At 41.7% G+C, this 23213-nt stretch overlaps 1 protein-coding gene across 1 annotated transcript; it reads right to left on the bottom strand.

Annotated features, from left to right (window-relative positions):
* Window positions 1-968: 968 nt before the first annotated feature.
* col9a2 (procollagen, type IX, alpha 2) lies at window positions 969-22554 on the bottom strand. Its single transcript, XM_015018159.1, has 32 exons — window positions 22483-22554; window positions 21315-21380; window positions 20556-20591; window positions 20390-20452; window positions 18824-18877; window positions 17658-17693; window positions 14916-14939; window positions 14737-14790; window positions 13607-13660; window positions 11695-11745; window positions 11536-11592; window positions 11404-11457; window positions 8877-8930; window positions 8705-8758; window positions 8181-8234; window positions 8034-8087; window positions 7874-7927; window positions 7728-7781; window positions 7577-7630; window positions 6235-6279; window positions 6093-6146; window positions 5926-5979; window positions 5651-5704; window positions 5477-5548; window positions 5073-5108; window positions 4894-4938; window positions 4480-4512; window positions 4254-4400; window positions 4118-4172; window positions 3755-3943; window positions 3598-3675; window positions 969-1653 (listed from the first exon to the last, which is right to left on the bottom strand). The coding sequence occupies exons 1-32, from the start codon at window positions 22552-22554 to the stop codon at window positions 1448-1450; spliced, it is 2067 nt and encodes a 688-aa protein (XP_014873645.1). The 3' UTR covers window positions 969-1447.
* Between the last annotated feature and the right edge of the window lie 659 nt (window positions 22555-23213).

The following is a 23213-nucleotide window of genomic DNA, read 5'->3' as shown; positions in this document are numbered from 1 at the left end:
AGGTCCTTTGTGATGTTTTGAATAGGAACGTTTGGTACTAACAGCTTGTCTCCTCACAAGAACGCTTGATGTTTTGATTCTGTAGTTTTTGTCTTGGTGTACAGTACATTTGTGTGGTGCTCGTTTATTTGGTGACTTCAGGGCTCAGGAAAGCAAAAATGTTGCTAAAAGCTGAACATGTGAGGCAAGGGAGTTTATTTAAAGGCAATCAATATTTTTAATGTTGGAAAAAAAAAAATATATATATATATTTATGTATATATAGAAGGATCTGAAAGAGACTAAATACCTTCCCAACATTGATACAGAAGAACATTGGATTTTATAAAACGTTTCCTCTTTATTGGTTTGGGAAGAATGAACATCCAGAAGTAAAACCCTCCCTCTTCTCTTTACAGGTGATTATTATCAAGAACAATAAATAGCTTCTTTTTAATGACGTAAATCAGTAATCCTGTGGAAATCTGACAGTGGCATGGAAAGCACAATTGAACTAATAGCTAATTGTCTCGAGGAAGAGTCATCATTTCTGAGGGTTCTGCATGGTATTCCTGCACATAATAATCAACACACATTTACAAAGATTTACAGCACTGCATTGTGGGAGATGGGAGTGCCTGTTGGGATATGCTGTTGCCTGGCAACAAGGGGAAGAGATAAAGCTTGTCGTTAGGTTCTAAAATGAGACTTGGGTAGAAAGCGGAGGGGTGAGGGGGTAGAGGAGGACGGGGAGGTGGGAGGGAGGGAAGCAATTTACATGAGTTGAATCAAGGATTTCACTCAAGCTTTCAGATCAGGAGATACATTTCATAATACAGTACTGAGTGAAAACTTGGGCTGCAATCATTTATTGGTCCTTATTGTACAGTTTTAAGGCTTGACGTCTCAATCGACAGAGGTAAGATGACGTTCGAGAACACGCAAGTTATCGCATCTAAAGTGACCGTGTTGTTAAAAGAATTCTTCACCATTTTTTTTTGTTTTTCATTTTCTCTCCCCCCCTCCCCCAAACATCTCTCGGCTTGTAGATCTACCGTGTGTCGGTAGATAGGAGACGCGGAGGTTCAGTCTGAATCTGCTCCCGTCTCACTGCCAAGGAAAGGAGTGTGGCATTTGGACGGGGACTGACACTGACATCATCCAAAAAAAAAAAAAGAGAAAAAACACTGGAGAATTCTTAAGGATGTGGGTGGCTTGTGAGCTGCTGTTGTCATGGTGATGTGTGGGATTAAGATCATGATATCCCACCAGTCAAAAAAACTTCCAGTTGTAATATCTAGGAGAGATGGAGGATAGAGGCTGGGAAGCTAAACAGCCAGTCACCGCCCTATCGTGGCCCCCCAACTCTCATTTCCTGATGTTGTCCAAGTGAGGAGAGCAGTCTCTCTCTTTCCTCTCCCCCTCCCTCCGACAGTTGATTTAGAGAGAGAGAGAGAGAAAGGGGTCTCTAAACGTTGGGTCCTTTGATCGTCCCCGCCTCTTGTAATCTCGGCGAGGTGTACGCCGATGCCGCCAGACACATTGCCGCCTCGCAGAACCCGAGAAGACCCGGGGGCCCTGCCTTACCAGGGTGACCCGGCTCACCAGCTGCTCCCTGAGGTCCTCTCTCACCGGGCCTGCCATCTCTAGCCACACCATCAATGCCAGGAGGACCTGTGAAGTCGTAAGGTCGTAAGAGAAACTTAAGTTGATGACCGAAACCCTATGCAGGCACATTGCTTACATCACTGAAGGAAAGGCTTTCATTTATTTAATTTGCGCCCAGTTGAGCAGAACAGAACGAATTTCCTTTAGCTTGTACTGTTGCAGTCCTTTCACATCCCCACTCAGGAGCATCTGTTAAATGGCTGGAGTTAATGACGCCTTTGAAATTCCTCTCAGGATCCTATGCTATAGCAGCAGACGTAACGCCAAGTCCTTCAGTTGGCTTATTGTCTCTCTTGTCTTCTTTACCTCTCCCGTTCCTGTGCAGCTCTCTATTTTCTTTAATAGACATTTTCAACTGGTCCATAAAAACCCTTAGTAGTAATAAAGTAGTCGTGTTGATGCTAACTACCGTTACCGATATCACGCCATTTCTGTTTTTAAATACTGACTTGACAGTCACAGATATTGTACGGCACATTGAGTGACGGTAATTCAATCGGAATTGAACCCAACTCAAAGGTCAATCGCGTTTCTAACTAGTCACCTCCAACTTCAGAGAACGAAATGAAATCACCCTTATTCTGCCGATGGTTCGTTTTTCCATTTTGTTTTGCACAGACCAGCTGAAGATGATATTCCTGAACCTTTTCAGTTTTTGTAATTGACTGGAAGTTTCGCAGTGGATTCATGATCGACTTACAAGGGGAGGGGGGCAATAAATCCTTTGGCATTAACCATCACATCCAGTGATGTGACTAACGTTCATGTTTTTTAGTTGAGAAAACAGCAACAAAGTAGCTTATGAAAGGCAAATAATTTCTAATATCAGGTCAGGTGTTTGCTTTCATAAATGCCAATGAATGGGCGGTTCCATATTTCTTCCATTTTGCTTACGTCTGAACAAACATTTTTTTTCCTGTAATCAGGTTGTACAAAGCCGATAAAACCGACGAGAATAAAAAAATGGTGGTATAGCGTTTAGCACAACTCGGGGTTTGTTGTTAAAAGACCAAATTCAGTTTTTACTTTGTTGTGGGTCACATGGAAATGTTTTATTGGACGCAGGTTTAGCTGTCTGGCTCCTCTGTAACAGCCCCTAACTGTTACTGACAGATATAAAACTAAGTATTGCAGAAATTGTCCAAATAAAGATGCTCATTATGGGGTTGGAGACGGATGCAGTAAAACGTGCAGAAATGTCAGACGTGTTATTTATAGCAGCTGCTTCCGGCGCTCTCTATATCGCCATCAGTGGCAAAGTTTGTGCGGCTTCTGAAGTTGATAGGAAATATAGGAGGACATTAAGAGGCTCGCACTGTTATTGCTGATGGTATATAAGGGCGATGAAAGACTTCTAGTCGGTGGTGGTGAGTCACCAATCAAAAAACACCAAGGCACTTTTTTTTTTTCCTCGAGTCCAACCTAGGAACCGTCAGACTTTCTCGACAATCGAAAGCATTTGATACCCACAGAGAATAGCATCAAATCTTTTCATATACCGAATGACACTTTATGACAACAGTCATAAACATTCATGAAGACTTTTTCATGTTCAGTATTATGCCAGTCTTATGCACACCCCTTTAAATAAAGCGTTATCAAAATGTCAAATGTTATTCAGTTTCCTGTTTTTTTTTTTTTTTTTACTTTAAAACAGTCATAACACTTAATTGTCCAGTCACTTATCCTACAATAAATAACCAATGATGTACTATTGAAACTGATATCAAAATCCAACAATTGGAGGTTTGTAACAGAACGCACATAATTACAAGTCTAAGAAGTAATTCTCCTTCTCTTATTCCCTTATTCCATTTGCTGTGAGTTCAGGACTGACATAATTTAGGGCTTGGTAAACCACAATTGAAGGTTTTTTAGAAATCACTTTAATAGCAAGGTGCTTTAATAGTGTAATCTTTGCATACTTGAGTTAGAAAAGGAAATGTTCACCTTGTATCCCTGGAGGTCCTGGTTGACCTGGGTGAGGTTTACCTGGATCTCCTCTCTCTCCCTTTGGCCCTCTCTTTCCTGGACAAAGACAAAGACATTACCAACAAAACCAACAATAAGCACCGTCTCATCTCACTCCAGTGCTGTGGTGATTTACCTTTTAGCCCAGTGTTGCCAATCTGCCCCGGACCTCCAATCATACCAGGGATACCACGGGTGCCAGGTAAGCCATGTGGCCCTTGGGGGCCAGGTGCCCCCGGTGGACCAGGAGGCCCGGGAGGTCCCATTACACCCGCGCCACCAAGCACAGCCCTTTTGGCACTCACTGCCACAGCCTGCAGTCTTTCTGTACCAGAAAACCGAATAGTCATTCCTAAGGCCTTTCCTTTGACGACCAACATCCGACTGCTTCAAAAGCTAAAAAGTCTTTTTCTTCTTCTTTTTTTTTTTTTTAAAGAAATGAGCTCATCTAATCCAACCTACAGATATCAAAGGTGAATTTACAGATAATAATGCTCACCCTGCAACATCTTTAGCACCACTTCGATAATATGCTGGTCGGATGCGTCGCGCCCCTGGAGGCAGCGAGAGAAGCCTCAGCGTCCCATTAGTGAAACAAACTGAAAAGAGAAATGTTGCCGCAGCAAATCACTTACCGTTTGTCCAGGAATGCCCGGTACGCCGGGTACTCCTCTCTCTCCGTTGAGTCCCCTTGGACCAGGCAGCCCAGGTGGCCCCGGATCCCCTGGTTTCCCGGGGTCCCCAGTGGGGCCGTTGTGTCCGGGGTCCCCCCTGATTCCTTGCTGTGAAGCAAAGAGTGGTCAGGAGGAAAGATTCATAAAACGTCAGCGAGACGGTCGAACGGCGATCTCGTCCACTCACCTGTCCTTTGGGCCCCGGTTCTCCAGACAAACCCTGTCACAGCAAACGAAAGCTTTACTCGGTGAAGCCATTTGTTTGACATTTTGTGGGGAAAATGTGACAAATATTGAGGGATATGAACACGACTGACTTCACTATCAAAATGGAATTTGGTAAACAAACGCATAAAAATGTATCCACACCAAAGCCTGTACAAATAGTTTCGTCCCTTTTTCATAAATTACTTCCTCTCTGAGTTATTATGTGTATTAGTATGTAAACTGCAGCTTCCTTTTAGTTTGCTGGTGATTTTAACGTTTTGCATTTGAATCTTCTCATCTTCAGAGAGAAAATTCCCTATCCACAGACTTCGTTGCGGTTCTTTGCAACAAGGAGCTTGACACGGCTTTGCCTCGCGCTTTTACCCGTCTTTACCTTTTCGCCTTTCTCGCCAGCCAATCCCTCGACACCCGGGTCGCCCTGAAAGCAACAGAGAGGAGACAGCTAAGAGCAGAACAAAGCGGGGTGGGGGCGGGGGGGGTAATCTTGCGGGCACCAAGCTCTGGATTTCTGACCAGCTCGTTTTTGAAAAAGAAGCAGAAAGTTCTACTCACTATGTCTCCCTTCGGACCAACTTTTCCTTGGAAGCCCTGGTAGGAAAAGAAAGGGAGGGAGAGAGGTGGGTACATGCGAATGTGGCTACATCCAGAATCTATTATCCTTCGAAACGCACAAGAACTAAATATTGATTGAGGCCACTGACACCAGAGATTGTGAGGAAAGAAAAATGTTGTCTCATCTCCGAAACAAGGAAGATGAGGATGCTTGGATTATCATTTATATTGCTTGCCTTACTCAATGATCTACAGTGAACCTCATTTGAGTTCTTTTCACTGGTAAATGCTGCCCCCAATGGTCAGGCCTGCTAAACTACATTAGATGATTATGAAAAATGTATACACTATGTGTGGATAACTTTACATTTGCATATTTTTCCTTACATAAATCGTTCACAAACCTGGTCTCCTTTAGTCCCAGTAAGTCCCTGTGGGCCTGGGATACCAATAGGCCCTCTCTCTCCTTTGCTCCCCTGTTGGAAAAGATAAATATGGTGTTTAGTGTGCACTTTGCAATCATCTTTAAAAAAAAAAAAAAAAAAAAAATGCTTTAATAATTATGTAATGCAACTTACGGGCTTCCCAACGGCTCCCTGTGGCCCCACTGGGCCCCGCTGTCCTCTGTCTCCCTGCAGGAATAGGTGTGATGTTAGCTCTGTGGCTTGAGTAAATAGGAAACAGGTAGGATTTATTTACTTACTTATTGATATCACCAAATGTATTAACAATGGCAATTCAATACAAACTTTACAAATCTATTTCTATGATATATATATATATATATTATTTTTTTTATTTTTATTTTATTTTTTTTACTTTTCATTATTATTGTTTTTTTTTCGGTTCTTACCTTAGGTCCAGGAACTCCTTCCATACCTGGCTCTCCAGGAATACCTGGTTCACCCTAACAGAGGGATAATAAACGTGTACAATTGTTCTCAATGTTTGATCCACCAGTGAAAAAAAAAAAAAAGAATAATTATGTGCGCATATATGTATAAATTCTATGTTCCCCACCAAAGGACCAGGAGTACCAGGCATGCCACTGTGGCCCCTCGGTCCAGGTTCCCCCTGAAAAAGCAACAAAATGCAGTAAGAAATAAAACACAAATGTCTAAAAAAAAATAAATAAATAAATAAAAAACATGTAAAATCATGCCTTTCTTCCAGGTTCCCCTTTCCCTCCGGGTGTGCCAGGCAAACCCTGCAAAATTAGCACAGCTTTTAAAACACAGCAAATCCAAACTCCGTGTATGCGTGCAGAGGGCAAAACCGACGGTGCAAACGTGATTGTGTTACTGCTATCAGTGAAGTGGCAAAAAATGTCTGGGCACAGCAAAGCCACCTTTGCGAGCCAGGGCCAAACGCTTTGCCTTGCTCATTCGTGCGCGTTTGTGTTTAAGTGTGTAGAAAAATTCCAAGTTCCAGAGCTTGAGTCTGTCGCAGCCCGAGTGTCACAGGAGCGATCACACAGCAAAGTGTGCCTTTCGCGCTTCATTACCTCTTAGTCAAAACAATGCAGATAAGCACATACACACACACACACACACACACACGCAGTCACACACATTTGTGTGTTCCCCCACCGGCCTGATAATGATAAATGGTCTGTGGAGGCAGCAGAGAGCCATTTCAAGGTGGTTTGTATTCTAAAACAGAGTGGGTCAAAGGGTCTCTGTTACCCTGGACGACTGCCCAGAAACCAGAGCTGGAACTCAAACGTATGAGTTTGCTTCCAACCTACTGCAACATTTTATTTTTATTTTTTTTGTGTGTGTGAGTGTGTGATTTGGTTTTGTTGGTTTTGTTGAGTCAAGATGGAGAAAAGTGTCAAGTAATTAAAGTCTGGAGTATCTCGCATGTCTTTATTTGACAAAATTTGTTAAAATTTTGTCAAATATCTGTGAGATTACACAGAGTCTAACAATGTTCCAGTCGTCCCACTGATCTTAACCGGAATTAGATGTGGATTTTCATTGGAGCATTCTAATACCTGAATAAGCTTTTTATCTAAGGTATTAAATTGTAGTTCTGCTTGTATTTCTGAGTTGTTTCTCTGCTGTAATGTGAACCTCCAGTTAAATCTCACGTTTTTGTTACCTATAAGACGTCTTCCTTCAGAATTACTGCGTTCATCTCCCTGTCAGACTAACCGGCTGAGATTGATCCCTTCGGCATGATGCTTCCCCCACCATGTCTCACCATGGCAACGGTGTGTCTGCTTCTCAGATTGATGCCTCTGCACCCAGCCTGTCAACCTGGGCAGCCAACTATAATCTGGGTGGTTTTGTGTATATTCCATAATGTTTTCATTTTTGCAATTGTAAAAATAAATAAATAAAGTCACATTATTTCCGATTTATGCCGTAATTTATGTTGGTGGATTGCACAAATTGGAGAAAAAGAAAAAAGAAGAAACATTGGAATTTGATTTTGTTCTGTGACAAATTGGACAAAGGTTTATGGACAATCATAAAAAATTTTTTAAAAAAATCACTTACTGCTGTCCCTGCAGGACCAGGAGGGCCAGGCATACCGGGTTGCCCAGGAGCCCCCTACATAAAATACATCAACAAAAAAAGAAAAGAAAAGAAGATTAAACGTGTCATTTTTTCCAGACTCTGATCGTCGCAGCAGCAGGTGCACGCTTACCTTGATTCCAGGAATGCCAGGTGTGCCGTCTTTTCCATCGATACCCGGAAGACCCTGGGATAGCGGGCGGACGATGAATCAAAGGACTTTACTTGGCACGCTCTTTGAAAACATCAGCGAACACACAAACAAGAGGCTTCACTCACATTCTCCCCCTTTTTGCCAACGGCCCCCTGTGGGCCCTGGATGCCTCGGCCGCCCTGCGGAAAACAAATGTGTCTGCCTCAGCGTGCGCACGGTGCCATGCGATAAAGTTTTCAGAGATAACTGTTGTTGTTTGGCAACGACTGTAGAGGTTTCACCCACTTTGTCTCCTTTTTCTCCTGAGTCCCCAAGTGGCCCCTGAGGTCCCTCCTCACCCTGCAAAAAAACAACAACAAAGGATACCTTAGAATAATCGGAACTTTATTTTGAAGTAAGTGTGTGTGTATGGGTGTGTGTGTGAGTTCTCACAGGCGGTCCAGGAATTCCTACAGGTCCAACGATGCCCTTGTATCCACGAGGGCCCTGCCGGAGAACAACAAAGTGCCATCAATCACCTGAGATCAGAGGGAAAGTTAAGTTGCAGAAGCCTATTATTTATTGTGATAAAGGGATAATTAGTGCTTAACTCACTCCACTAATGGGAGCAGCGCAGAGAGCCAGCCACTCTTGTTTTGGCTTTAAGCCGGGGTGCTAACTTGGCTAACTTGGCTAATGTTAACAGTAAGATGGATGGCTACAGTGGATCATTAACTACAGATGGAGTCACAGTGGACCCAGACAACCCCAACTCATTAGAGAAGGAGAGAGATTTGTGTTAGCATCATTTCCATATGTCCCCATTGCTGGTAATGGATGGTGTTTGTATAGACGGGGGCTCAGGCTGTGCTGCGCCTTCTTGGTGCTTAGCACAGAATTTGAATTGCCCCGCATCCGCAGAGCAAAGCGACAACAAGACTCCGTCTGAATCGAAAACAACAAAGCGCGGCACTCACGGCCTCTCCTTTAGGACCCATCATTCCTGGATAGCCCCGCAGACCCAACGGACCCTGGAAGGAAAGGAAAAGTCAGTGAAGTAATGGGGAGAACAGAGCACTACAAATGCCAGTTTCCTGTGCTGAGCTCGAACAACCATGCGCATTAACTAATTTTGAATCTGTGGCATACCGGGGGTCCTGGGATGCCCTGCTCCCCAGAGATACCAACATCTCCCTTGGGTCCCTGTTTAAAAAAAAAAAAAAAAAGATAAAACAGACTTGTTAATTTCCCAAACTAACAGAAGGTCAAATTGTGGTCTCGTGTGCGTATGTGTGTTACATTTCATTCATGAAAACTTAAAACCTGAGAGCAAGTACTTTCAAAGCCAGTTTTAGACGGTTTCTTTTGATGCCTTAACCGGCCTTTGATGGTTGTATACTGTGTACTGGCTGAGTCAAGCTTGATAAAGTTCTAGCTGAAACTAATTAGCCAGCAAGAGCGAGCTAATCAAAAATTAATGGTCCAATCCAAATTTGCCCACACAGATCCCAATTTCCCTCACAAACACATGAACTTCAAGGTACATTGCTGCAAAAATGCAAAGCGGGTCGGAGTTAAAGGGGGTCAGAGTTGTTCGAGTGTGAAATTTCCAGAGGGAAATCTTAACTCGAACGTTGATGCTTGCTGTTGAACACTGGAAGCTGATCAGCTGCGGTTTAACAACGCTCCCAGCTTTGATTCCAATGGAAATCAAATGGGATGCATGTTTAATGGACAGGATTTGACCATCTTCAGATTACAAAAAATGTGATTTATTGAGAGTTTTGTCATGGCTCTCCTTACCTGTCAGGGTTTCGTATGTTGTGTCAATGCTATGCACCTAATCACGTTCACAGAAAGGGATTGTAAGATGTAAATCAGATGTAAATGCTAACAACTGTTTCTGAAAATATTCAAAAATGATCTCTGCCTATAAGAGATGCACTGACGCAGGCTGTGCTAACAGCAGCTTCGGTGTGGACGTTATTACTGAAGGTGGGCAACTCAAAGTGAGCTTCGTGTTTCAAAGTGAAGTCATCTTGCTATAGATGTTTCATGTGCGAAACGACCATTTTGGATTTTGAGGACAGGCAGACAAGAAGTTACAGCTACAACAAATGTGAGTTTTAAACTAAAATTCATACTTACGAGTCAAAAGAAGAAAAAAAAAACTTTTGTTTTTTATTAAATTTGAATTGGTGTTTTTTTTAATGCGTCTTGTTGATTGCGTTTATTTCTAGTTTTCCTTACAAACATGCTGATTCTACATTTGTGAATGGTTTTCATTGGTACAATGAAATGGACTTTATAAATTAATTTCATTTGACCTGTTACAGTTTTCATCATTTGAGCAATTAATACCCAGATATTCTCAGTCATCCCCTTATAATTTATTTTCAGTTTCTTTCTAGTTCTTTGTAGAAAATATACAAAACCGTCACATCATTGCCCCCTGTAAAGTTATCATGAAAAATGTATGCCTTTGGGTCAAAAAACTGAGGCTGAAGTGAACATAAGAGAATTATTGATAAAACTCTGCGTCATGCACACAGATGCACGCAGTGTGCATGATACATGTTGAATGATGTTGGCTATACAGGTCCAAATTGCTATTTTGTCCACTGACTATATACGTTCCTCTTTAATAAATTTGAAAATATGCTACAGTGAGGCTCCTTTGTCAGTTTAATAGTCCCTGTTGAAAATAACAGCCTTCGAGCAGGCAGTAACCATACCTTTCACATTTCTGTAGTGTTATTTATTTATTTATTTTATTTTTTTTTATCAATTTGATGCAAGATTCAAATAGTAAATGTTGTTTTCAGCAGCTACAGGCAGAAAATCAGAAGTGACAGAAACGAAGGTTTGAAAACATGTTAGACCAGATAAAACCTGTGTCTATAAGAGATAGTCAACTCATCTCGGCATAAGTATGATAATCCTCAGTCAGCTGTGTTAAAAGAGCCGTCTAACAGTTCCTGAAGTGCCATACCTCCACATTGTTTTCTGCTGGAGCCGAGATAAAGATGAGTGGCCTCCTCAGCATTTTTTTATTATTTTTTTTATTCACAAGTGATTTTAGCATGCAGGAAGTAAAGCATTTCTGCTCAGCTAACATCTGAGTCTCAGCCTGAGCAGCCTGCCGGAGATGTTAACAGCTCCTGGCGGGTGTCTTTAAGATGAAGAAAAGACAGAGCAACCTTGAGTCAAGGCAGGCCCTCTGAAATCCAAGCTGGGCCTGTGTGGAGTGGTTATCGGGTGAGTCGAGTGTTTTTCAGAATCTAAGCACTGCCAGAAGGTTCATTGTGTGGGAAGATCAGAGGCTAAGTCCTCGGACTCGGCTAGCTGCTCCCCAGGAGTCCGCGGTGTGCTCATTACCTCTGCTTAAAACGGTGAGGTGAGAGGTCTGCCTGAACCTTGACTCTCTCATCCTCCCCCTTCATGTACCTGGCTCCTGCACCGTCTCTTTCATCTGGCACACCGCTGCACGCGGACTGCAGGTCCGAGCTCCGGCCTGACTAATCGCTGCCAGATTAGTGCAGTCATGTGCCTCGGGGGGCTTCATTAAAACTAATCCCTGCCTCCTGTGACTCTTAGCAGTGGCTGAGTGTGCAACACTGTAAAACAAAAAAGAAAACATATACATGTACAGGTGCTTGTGTAGCGCGCAGCTCACCGGTTTCCCTATGCTGCCGGGGTCTCCGAGAACGCCGGCACGCCCTTTGTGTCCCTGGGGAGCAACGCTTTAGTCAGGACGGTGCTGCGGCAAACTTTGTAACGGGAGAAACAGGGAGACGCAAAGCCTTACTTTTACACCCTGAAGTCCCTGAGGGCCTTTGGGTCCTGCTGGGCAGTTGAGAGGACACTGTTTTAAGAGATGCAAAAGAATACGGGTTAACAGAAGTGAAATCATGCCAAAAAATAAATAAATAAATAAATGTAAGAAACTAGTTGTGAAAGATCTTACCTGCAAGTCTGCACTACCCTCCTCGAGACCAATAAACTTGCCTGGAGGACCCTAGACAGGCATTTGGACACAAGCATGAGGGAAGTCTGCTGGCCTCAGTTGGCAAAGAGTTACCTCCCCCCCCGGCCCTCCCACACCCACCCAACCCCCCTTTCGCTGACTCAGCGCTCTCCCCATTATTTTCAGCGATTCCTCTCCCTATCTTTCCATCTCTCTGCTTATAGATTAAGTTAGGAAGTGAGGTATCTCTAGAGACTGATGTATTACTGCTGCACTCAGATGAGACACCCCACTGATCTAATAGGGGTTTATTTGTCCTAGGACAGCACTAAAGTTAAACAAATACACTCCCTTGGGCAGTGAACATCATTCTAGGTGAAGACACTCCCTCTCCCCACACCCGCTCTTTCGGAGCCACTCGGAGAAACACACAGGGGAGTCATGCACCTTCAAAAAAAAAAAGTCTAACTCTCAGAACTGTTTTGGTTGCCTCAACACTTTCTGTCTGCTGGGACCTATATAAACAGCTCACTGTGGTTACAGCAGGTATTTTCATGCATTAAAAAAGAAAAAAAAATCAACCTCTTCTTCTGCAGGAACAAACAATCATCAATCTTAGTAGTTTGTCAAGGCCTTTCATTTCGCCCTGTAATCACATCCGGCGACATAAGGCACATTCAATTAGACTGACAAAGCCATAAGCCTAATTAAGCCTAATGTACACCCGTTCGCGCATTCACTGATCTCCGCAGTCTTGGTGCAACATATGTCGTCATATGGAAATTGTGAAGTTTAAAGTTCATCCAGGCAGAACTCTGTGGTTTATTGGAAGTACTGTTGCAGAAATTTGTGCAAAAGAAAAGGCTGGCATATCATCAAGTCCAAAATTACTCATAACCCTGGTGAAAATAGATTTAAAGTCTTTTTTTTTCTCCTTGTTTTGTCTGAATGGAAGTCATATGAATGTTTTGGACAAGGCCAGTCACACGTCTGAGTTGAAGCTGTTAGAGAGGGAGTTAAAGATGAGGGTAATGGCAAAGGACCCTAAAAGACTTAAAATGCATTACCAAACTATCAGTGGAAACATGCAGAAGGGTAACAAATGGTCAGCAATAGTAGGAACAGTTTGATTACTGTAATATCAACTAAGATGTCTCCAGTTATTATTGAGAGTGTATCTGTTTATGCGGTATATCGTAACTGGACGAGTGTTCGTACTGATTGTATCCGGTTCAACCCTATTTAAAGCATGCACGTATTACTGACCGAATGCAGCATTGTTCTCTATGTGCACAACTAAGTGTGCAATGCAAAGTTCCAACGAGCAACTTTAAAAAGTTCCACCAAAACAGAACAAAACAGAGAGGAATCCCGACTTTCGCTGAACTCTACTTGGGAACATTAAGGTTTTTCATGCAGCTACAGAGGAGAAAGAAAGGCGGACCAAACCCAAGCTTCGTACTGGCGTTTTTCTACAGCAGTAACGTATGGACAGCAGCTCGCTGAACTTAATCACTCCCCTGAAGCAACTTCAAGCCAAATTTAAACATCACAGATACTGGAGACGTTTAAATCTTGGTAGCGCTAGCATCCAGTGAGCATGAGCTTTATACCTGGTATGAGATGCAAATATCCAGTCAGTTCTTAGTTTCTTTTTTTCTTTTTTTTTTAGGTTTTTGAAAAATGCAATTCCTTGTAAAGTTTTGATTAAGGTTCAGAGCAAATATAGTACTGTTGTTTTTATGAGCATTTATGAACAAATATTTGTTATACATTAAAATGTTGATTTTCCCAAACTATATGCATCCTCAGTAAAATCATTTTATTTTAAAATGACATCAGGATCAACTTTGTTGTTTTGCGGTTAGGGATCACAATTTCCCTTTACAAACAATTTTCAGTTGACACTTACCGGTTTGCCTGGAGGTCCAGGGAGTCCTGGAGGACCTGGTGGTCCCAAAACACCCTACATGAAGCAGATAACAGAAAATAGCCACAAGTAAAATAAGCAAACAGACTCGGTTATGAGAAGGGCATCGAGTTCCACTGTTCCAATGCGGGCAGCTGTAGTGTACTGCTGCTACCACAAGGTGGTGGTAAATACGAGTTCTCTATCTACTGCCTCCAAGAAGCACTTTATATTCTACTGCTAGGCCCGCAGATGGCTGAAAAAACATTCCTAATACAACAATAGTTTTCAACTCTACTGCTGCGCTGATGGGTGGTTTACTAATGCCACGCTGCGGTGGCAGTAAATAGAAGCTGCTCCTCTACTGCGATGCCCGCAATTGAGTGCAATGTATTCCTGCTACCACAGGAGGCAGAATTGAGAAACGCTTCCTGTTTTACTGCAAGGATGGCAAATGATTGTTAGCATCGATGCTACCGTGGCGTGTAGATGATGGCGAGAGCCTTCTATAGTAAGACAGGTAACTGCAATGCACTGCTGCTGCTGCAAGGGCAATCAGAAGACTTAAGGCTGGTAATTTGTTACAATGTATCGCTGCTTGGAAATAAGAAGAGCCTTTCATTTTATGACAGTAGCTACTGTCACTGTGTAAGTCATTCACAGAGTCTTGGTAGGTGTGGTAATGAGAAAAAACTAGTCTTGATGTCAGGCTTGGAATTGGTTGGTGTTGTGTGTCCGGTTTGAAATAATTGAAATATAACACTATGCTTATGAAGAGACCTTTGATGCCATTTTAATGACTTATTTTAGTAAGTTTTAATTAAAGGTATGACTACCTGCAGTCATTGCTGTAATTTCTATTTAAGTCAAATAAACTCCATCATTACTCAGAGAGGCTACAGTATTTGCGTGCTACTTTTTTCCCCTAAATAAAAGTCGATGGCTTCAGCCACTTCTAAATTCACCTCGAACAAACCTCTGCTGTTTGTCTGCTGCAAACTGCTGTGAGACATATTGGATATGACTGGAAGATGCTTTTTATTATGGTCACTGGGGTAATAATCCATAGAAACAGTGAAACAGCAGTGTAGTTGATCAAACAGGGGAGGTTTCACTAAAAACCGATGGCCTACCTTTGGTCCAGGCGATCCAATTTGACCTGGAAGGCCAATTGGCCCTGGGGCACCCTACGCACACAAAGCAATGTAGACAAATAGTGCAGTAAAGAACATTAGAATATATCCATTGTACTTCCATTAAAAAATAAAAAAAAATCAAAGCATTTCTGTGAAATAGCAAACATGCAACTTACAGCCAGACCTGGAAGGCCGACTCCCTGTGTGGAACAGAAAGAGGAAGTAGGATTAATTCATTGTGGTACAGAAATATCGGTAACACTTTATTTGAAGGGGGTGAATAAGACTGTCATGACACTGTCATAAACATGACATAACACCTGTCATTCATGAATAAGCCTTCATGAATGTTTATGACTGTTGTCATAAAGCGTCATTCGGTAAATTATGACACTTTTAATACAAAGTTGACATTATTCAAAATGTCTTTGTTATGACAACTTGACATTAACCAAGAAATCATTACTGTTTAAACTTTACCTTTAATAACATAAAGTTACCTAATTTTTAAAGCGCAATCAGTAATACTTTTATAACAAATTTATATCAGTAATGATTTCTTGGTTAATGTCAAGTTGTCATAACAACGGCATTTTGAATCATGTCAACTTTGTATTAAAAGTGTCATAATTTACCGAATGACGCTTTATGACAACAGTCATAAATATTCATGAAGGCTTATTCATGTTCATGACATGTGTTTATGACAGTGTCATGTCAGTCTTATTCAACCCCCTTCAAATAAAGTGTTACCGAAATATCTATCAGACTCTGACTGATGCTTTGCAAATTGAAACAATGACAAAAAAGCAATGATTTGATAACACGTGTGTAGTGTACTGAATGAGGCTAAACAGTGCTCACAAACTCAGAACACTGGCAGTTTGTTTTGCTTGGTCTTTTACTTAGAATCAACGTTAACAGGATAATTAAGGAATCAGGCCTTCATGGAGGTAATTTAGCCCACTGGGCAGGATCTTGTGTCAGTGCAGCGTTAGACAGCTGGATGCCCGCCCCCCCAAACAGGGACGCCCCATAATGCTGAACAAAGGATTAACTAATTGTGTGGCACCCAAGCATAACATTGAATACCTGCAGTTCTGCTGTAGGGTGTGAGGAAGATAGACACAGAGCACCACCTAGTGGCGTCAGACTGTGCTTACATGTAAATTTGAAGCTGGTTTGTTTGCGTGCGTGTGTGAGAGGCTGTGTGTGAATCGCTTCTATTATAAGTTCAAGGCAGCGTCACATCTGGCCTCAGAGAGCTAAAACGGGGGGTGGGAGGGTGCAGCTGGTTAGACATTCAGGCACGACAAAAAGGCCAGCTGGGATACAAATATGCTAGATAATAAAGCATCTAGGCATCAACTAATAAAGCAGCGTCAAGATTCCCTCGGTCATGTAAACGTCTTCTTATTTACAAAAGCTGATAAGTTGTGACGAGCAATGAAAACTGTGAGTTAGCTTTGCCTGCCAAATCATCATAAACTCAAGATATCGACTCGAGTTCCTTTCAGACATACTGTGACCTTTGACGAAATCCTATGGAATGATACTTTGACACTCCATATCAGCATTAAGATATCAAAAATCAACCTTCTTGTATGTTGCTTAAATCATGTTTGCAATTATTTTGCATCACAGGTTCCAGAAGGCCAGGGCCGTCTTTAGAGGAGTCTTCAACAGGGTCAATGTAGCATTTACGCATTCATAGCTCATAGACAAGCTCTATCACCTGTTACATCTTTAATATTTATTATTTCTAATTAGGTATTTGCAATATCAAAAATGCAATAAACCGAAAAGGGACTTTTTAAAAAAAATTGCAAATTTAAACATGTTTGGTGGAAACTACTCCCAACAACCACCCAAATCCCAACATATGCTTTGATGCAAACATCAAATAATCTCCACTTGCTTTTATCTGAACTCAGCAGCATTTTCCTTCGGTACAGTTTACTTTCAGTACAAGTAGTACAACAATTAAGCCCCCATTTATCTTCAATCTTTATCGCATAGATTCAGTAATATGTGAGAAGCATTCTTCAGGGATTTATGCACAAAATATGACTGCCAATTTATCAGCTGGACATCAGTTCAAATGCACTTTTCAACCACATTCCAGAGTTCCATTATCAGAATGAAATCTGGTGACTTCAAAAGCCAGGGTTGTGCAGTCACCCCACAGTCATATTCGAGAAGCCCGTTGAGTGTAAATTTGTGACACGGTGCATTAACCTGCTGGATGTAGTCATCAGAAGGCCGGTACAGTATGATTTTAAATGGATGGAGTTGGTCACCATCTATTCGCAAGGAAAGCTGTGGAGTTGAAATGGTGCTTTTTTTTCTTTTTTTGCACTTATGAGCCCAAAATGAACCAAGAAAATCTCCCCTACACCATTACGCCACCTCCAGCCTAAACCTTTGGCAGAAAGCAGGAGACATGTTTTCACACTATTACACCAAATTCCGACCATACAACCTGAATGATGTCACTGAAATCAAAACTCAACGGTCCATGAAACATTTTTTTTTAGTCTGTAATTTCCTTTTTTGTGTTTAGTTTTTTTCTTTCTGGACTCTTAACATTAAATCCCAAGCAGTAGTGGTAGTGTGTAGAAAATCCCAACACATCAACACTCTGGCACCAACAACATGCCACATTCAGTCACTTACATCCCAGTTCTTCCTCATTCTGATGCCGAGTTAGGAAGTTCAGCAAAATTTTCCACAGTAAATCTAGGTTTTTGAATACATTGAGCTGCTGTACTGTGACTTGCTAACTTACTATTTGTCTTAAGAAGCTACACAGGTGTACCTTAGTTTTATTGAGAGAGTATGAAAAGAGGAGGGAGGTGTTCCTGATCTTATTTCTAAAAAGCATTAATTGGGAGTTCTTTTGAAAACGTGACACTTACTGGACGTCCAGGCTCACCACTTGGACCTGGTTGACCCTGCAAATGAAAACAAAGGTCAGTCCAATTGACTATGGGATGAAAACAGTGCATGTATTAAATGTGTGAAGCCTTATGTACAGAATTAAGCTGCGTATTGCTTAACGAGTGTGGAACTCCGTGCTGTGTGCTAAGCATTTGAAGGCAGCAAATAAAGTAACATAAGGAGCAAGAAACCATGGAAAACATCAACAGTCTAAGTCTTGAGAAACCCCTTGCTTGCCATACATGATGGCATGTAAAAATGCATTGCATAAGTCTACTTGCTCTAATATTACTGTCCTGAAAATGGACACTTTAAAATATTGTTCTACATACCAAAATTTTTTTTTTTTTAGTATTATTACACCCATTGTTACTCTATGTAATTGCTTCAATTTGTGCATTTACAGATTAGCAATAAAACGACAGTCCTCTGACTTCATTTCAAGATTGTACACCATGCTATCATAACGTCTCAGATAAAAAATTGTTTTGTTTTTGGTATTTTCTCAAAGAAGATTCCTCCCGGCGACGCGCTCAAACAATTTCTCTGCCTGGATTTTTCTGTGCTGAACTTTAGCGTCCAGCATGTTAATGAGGCCTGCAGATACAACATTTCTTATAATCTCTCTCAGTAGGACTACCTTGGGCCGAGATCAGACCGCACAGCGTGGCATGCACTGCAGGGCTCAGAAAGTGATCTGTAGAAAGTTTCCTGCGTTTGGATTTTTTTTTTTTTTTATTTCTCTGCAGTATCGTTCGTTCTCTAAAACGACCATTTTCAACTTGTTTTTCAGATGTGCTCACAACTGGATAAACATGACTGCTATTCACACATATAATCTCTAAAGAAAAAAAAAGGTAAGTTAGTTTTTTCCAAATGCTAACCCTTCATTTTGGCTTTTGTGAGCATCTAACAATGTAAGTCAATCAGCTTATTTAATTTAAGGACCTGCTAAAGATGTTTGTTTTATGTTTTGAGATGCATAACTTACTGACTAAAAAATGTTTCTCCTACAGTGTACCAAGACTGAAATTGAACAAATACTTTAAGTGAAAGGCATCTTGTTCATGCCTTCCTGAAATGGATGTTTTCCACCCACAGCAGTGATGTATTGGTGGATAATCCAGTCAGCCAAAACACTTGCCTTTGGGCCGGGGTTACCGATTGGTCCGCGATCACCTTTTGCTCCAATCAAACCCTGGAGATGGACAGAAAAGCATAAAAACCAGTGAGCTATAGTATATATAAGGCAAAGTAATGAAATACAGAAAGAGTCACCAGGCAGCAGATTGCTTACACTGCGCTTTCCAGGGGGGCATACGTGACCTTACAACTGGGTTAACCTTGATTAAAGTCGACTCTGTTCTGGTAGGTATTTGGGAAATAAACCTTGAGATTCCAGGGCGGATTAGAGGCTAAATCTCTGCAGAACGCCTGCATGGGTGAGCTTTTGTTAGCATGTGATCTTTTGGCAGTGAAACTAAACTTTCCTGCTGATGTAGACTGAATCAGAGAAGATGCAATGACTGGCCTAAGAAGCTGCAGCACAGTTTAATATCAGTATTATTTCTAAGTAATTACAAGGTTAACTGTGTGTTTGTATGGCAAAGTAACGTGTAATCCAATTGTAATAATAGGTGTATTAGTTGACACAGTGTAAACCACCCAGGTATTATTTGTTTATATCACCCCTGAAATGTATCACAAACCTTCCTTTTAATTGAACTTCCTACTACTGTCAGTCACATCTCTAATATATGAGCCTCCTTATGTCATGGACCAACAAAAAGTGGTGTATAATTGTGATGTGGGGCAGAAATAACACCTGGTTTTACAAAAAAAATAAAAAATAAATATCGCTAACAAAAATCTGAAATTGTGGCATCTGTTTGTAAAATGCTTCACAACAAACTAGCTTCAGATACCTAGCGCCTGAAATTCAGGCCCACCCTCTGCAAAACAGCTCGAGCTCAGTCCATTTTGGAGTCTTGAAACTTTTTAAAGTGTTCTGATGGTTTTATCATCGTCCCTTTGACTGCTGCAGCACTGGCAGCAAGTAAATAAGAGGGCTTAATTTGCATCTGCATACTTGCAGAATCTCCCACATCTCATCAGAGGGAATAATTTTCTAAAAATAAATAAATAAAAAAATAAAAAAATAACACATTCACAATTTTACCACGCATAATATTTTGCTCGTATGTCAACATGCTGTATTTTGGTGTTATTCGTTCACTTGTTTGTTGTATCATTTACAAGGCTAGTGGCAAACTGCTTTTTTTCCCTCCTAAGGCTTTCTTTTTGCCAAAGAGAGACAGAGGTCAGGCGTGTGTGTGTGGAGTGGACGACTAATGGCTCTCTTCAAATTCTCCCACTTGAGAGAAGAGTCTCTGTTGCAGCACTGTGTAGCAAACCTTTTGAGGGTTTCTGGAACAGCTGTATTTACCCTGAGATTAAAACCCCACAGAAAAAACTGAGTTTTTTTTTTTTTTTTTTTTTTTCCCCTACTTATTTTTGTTTGTAAAATATTATATCATTCTCATACCATTTTCCGCTGACATATATTAGACAAAGTCCCACTTGTTTGCAGTTGTAGCATATGAAAATCCATATCTGTATTCAAAGTTGTTTCGGTGAGCCTCTTGTTTGACCCATATCCTTCTAGCTCCCATCCAAGCAACTCCTGCCTCACAACAACCTGTTCACTCACGTCAATGCCGTTCTCTCCGGGGGGTCCATCGGGGCCGGGCTCTCCTGGCTCTCCCTTTTGTCCCTGCAATGAAACAAACAGCAAGGCAGTTGATGTCTTGGTGAATCGGAGCTTACAATTACTTTGACTGAGCCTTCACAGCAATAGTGACGCAGTGGGGACTCACCGGTGGGCCGGGGGAACCGGGCGGTCCTTTCTCCCCCTGCAGAAACACACACAGCTGTGTTAATTGTACTGCACAAGCAAGAAGGTTTAACAATTATTTTATTTTTTATATTTGCCTGGATAATGACAACAGAACTACAAGGAATTATTCAATTCGACCAACATTTTAAAGTGTATAATCCACATTTTCAAACACAAACAGAAGTTAGGCATTCGCAATGTTAAAAGGGTAATTTCTCATAAATATATATTCTTTTGAAAAATTGAGACGTCTCTGTAATAACACACTGTCCTGCCGCAAAGCCTCCATTATTAAGCTTTGTAAATTTATTTAGACGCCAGTCAAGAGTGGCGTTCATCATTACATGGGAGTCTCTAATGAAACTGAAACTGACTGAATTTTATTTTTGCTGAGTGAAAAAAAACATCCTCCGAAAAGCTTATTTCATTTGATTTTAGAGCAAATATTATCTACACACAGCCAGGCTGCTTCCTGCCCCCCCTCCCACCAGAGCAGCACAACACACAACCTGCCTCCTTTAAATAACTCGCATGTATCACATTACTGCGACACAAACTCGGCGCTCGGCCCCTGAAAAGACCCCTCTCTAGTGCGGAACAGAGCCCTTTTGTGCCAGTGTGTTTTTATTTATAGCCCCATCTGCTGGTAGAACTCCGGTACTGCACGGTGAGGAAGCGGTCACAATACCGATCTTTGTGAGAATGTGCACCGGGCAAACATGCACAGACGGATACTCACATCAATGCCATCTGAGCCAGGAATGCCAGGAGGACCTCGTGGACCCGGAGGTCCGCCCGGACCCCTCTGGAAGACAGAGAGAAAGGAAAACGCATGAAGGACTGTGTAGATTTGAATTATATTACTAATATGTGCCGTGTAGAGAATATTCATCCCTAAATAAGCAACCAAGACAGTTTTATTGTTTATCCCAAGCAATAATGCAAGCATGTCTTAAACACAAGTGTGTGCAAACCTGTAAAAATAATAATGACGATACTTTGTATGGATTTTGCACTCTGATTTGCATAAGTAACCCTTTTATTATTTATATAAATTAGCATATCAGTCATATAAATGCCTTAGAAGTTCATATGGAGATGAAAAGCAACAGAACTAGACAACAGTTTTTAAAAACAAAGGGATGATGTTAAGTAAATGAGGTAAAGGTGGAGGAATTGAAGAGGAATGTTGGAGGGAGGGGTTATGAGGGCGGCACTGTTTACCCCCACCTTAACCCCCCAGCTGAGCCCCTAATCTTTTCACCTCAACCAGTCTCTCTTGTGATACAAAAAAAAAAATCAATTTACAAAAAATAAAAAATGACAGTAATCCATGTTGAAGAAGAATGAAGAAATTCCAGGATGAAGGTACGGGAATGTACAAGACTGTCTGTAGGTGAAGTGTGAATTTGCATCTGTGTGCACTAATGTTTGTCTTTCAAGGGCTTCCATGTTTGCTTCAAAAAAAAAAAAGAAAAAAAAGAGACATTTTCTGTTTTTAGAAATATGTGTGCACTTTCCCCAAAAAGGAGTAGAACAGGCAAAGACAAATCCTTGTCATCGACAATCCTCCAATCGGAAGTTATTGGCTTCAAAGAATTGAAAATCCATCCACCCTGAGGCTGATAATCCACAGAGAATAGTCCGGTGCTGCTTGTTTAAACAGCAAGACAGAAGAAAAACTTTCAAAGCTTCTATTTCTACCTCGATCATCTCTTAAAGCTCGTCAGTGACCACTCGGGTCTGCATTGCCTTATTCCTCAATTCCTTAATTAGTTCTACCTGCTATCAAGACTCCACATGAACTCACAGCGTCAAGACATCCAGAGCCTGCTGACCCCTTTCGAGGGCCCTCATCCCTCTACACCCCCGAGTCCGGCAGGGCTCAACCTTTCCCATCCACTCACCACTTGTGCCAGAGCCAGGCACAGGGTTTGCAGGACGACCCAGGTCTTCAGCAAGGCGGAGAGAGCAGCCATGGTCCCTCGCCCCCGTCTGTCTCTCTTCCGATCGGCAAGTCCTCTCCTCTCGCTCCTCTTTCTGCTCCTTCACTCCTCTGCTAATCTGGCACGGTGCAGAGACAGGGGTGGGGGGAAAAAAGTGCTTTCAGAAGGAGAGAGCAGTGAGGGGAGAGGGATGGATGGAGAGGTGGAAGAGGGTGGAGAAGGAGTGTGAGGGAGGGCAGAAAAGGAGGTGGAATCCTGCCCCTTGTTGCCAGCCCCACGAAGATCATTTTGAAAGAAACCCGTAGACCCGTATTTTACGATACATCAAAATGAGGAGTGATTTAAAAAAAAAAAAAAGAATCAGCACACAATTTTGATTCCGCATCCTTCACTGTAAATTAAGCTCTTGAGACTGGGAAAGTGGAATTATGATCAAAACCTTGCTGCACAAGAGTCCTTAATCACAGGCCTTTGATTAACTCTGAATCCTTCCATACATCATTATAAGAGTTTATTTTTCTGCACTAGATTTAAGGGCGCTTGATCACAGATGAGAGGAATCTGAGGCACACAAAGGTGCTAAAGTGTCTCGCGAAAAAAAAAAATTGTACCAGCGGATATCAACTTATACAAAAAAATCTTGTAACCGTTAAGAAATAAGAGATTTTGGATTTTTTTAAAACTGTAATTGT

Source organism: Poecilia latipinna, unplaced genomic scaffold (assembly GCF_001443285.1).
Source record: "Poecilia latipinna isolate Pla-1442-1.1 unplaced genomic scaffold, P_latipinna-1.0 Scaffold2239, whole genome shotgun sequence".
Classification (NCBI taxonomy): Eukaryota; Metazoa; Chordata; class Actinopteri; order Cyprinodontiformes; family Poeciliidae; genus Poecilia; species Poecilia latipinna.
Note: the sequence above shows the minus strand (reverse complement) of the source record. Positions and strands in the feature narration are given on the sequence as shown.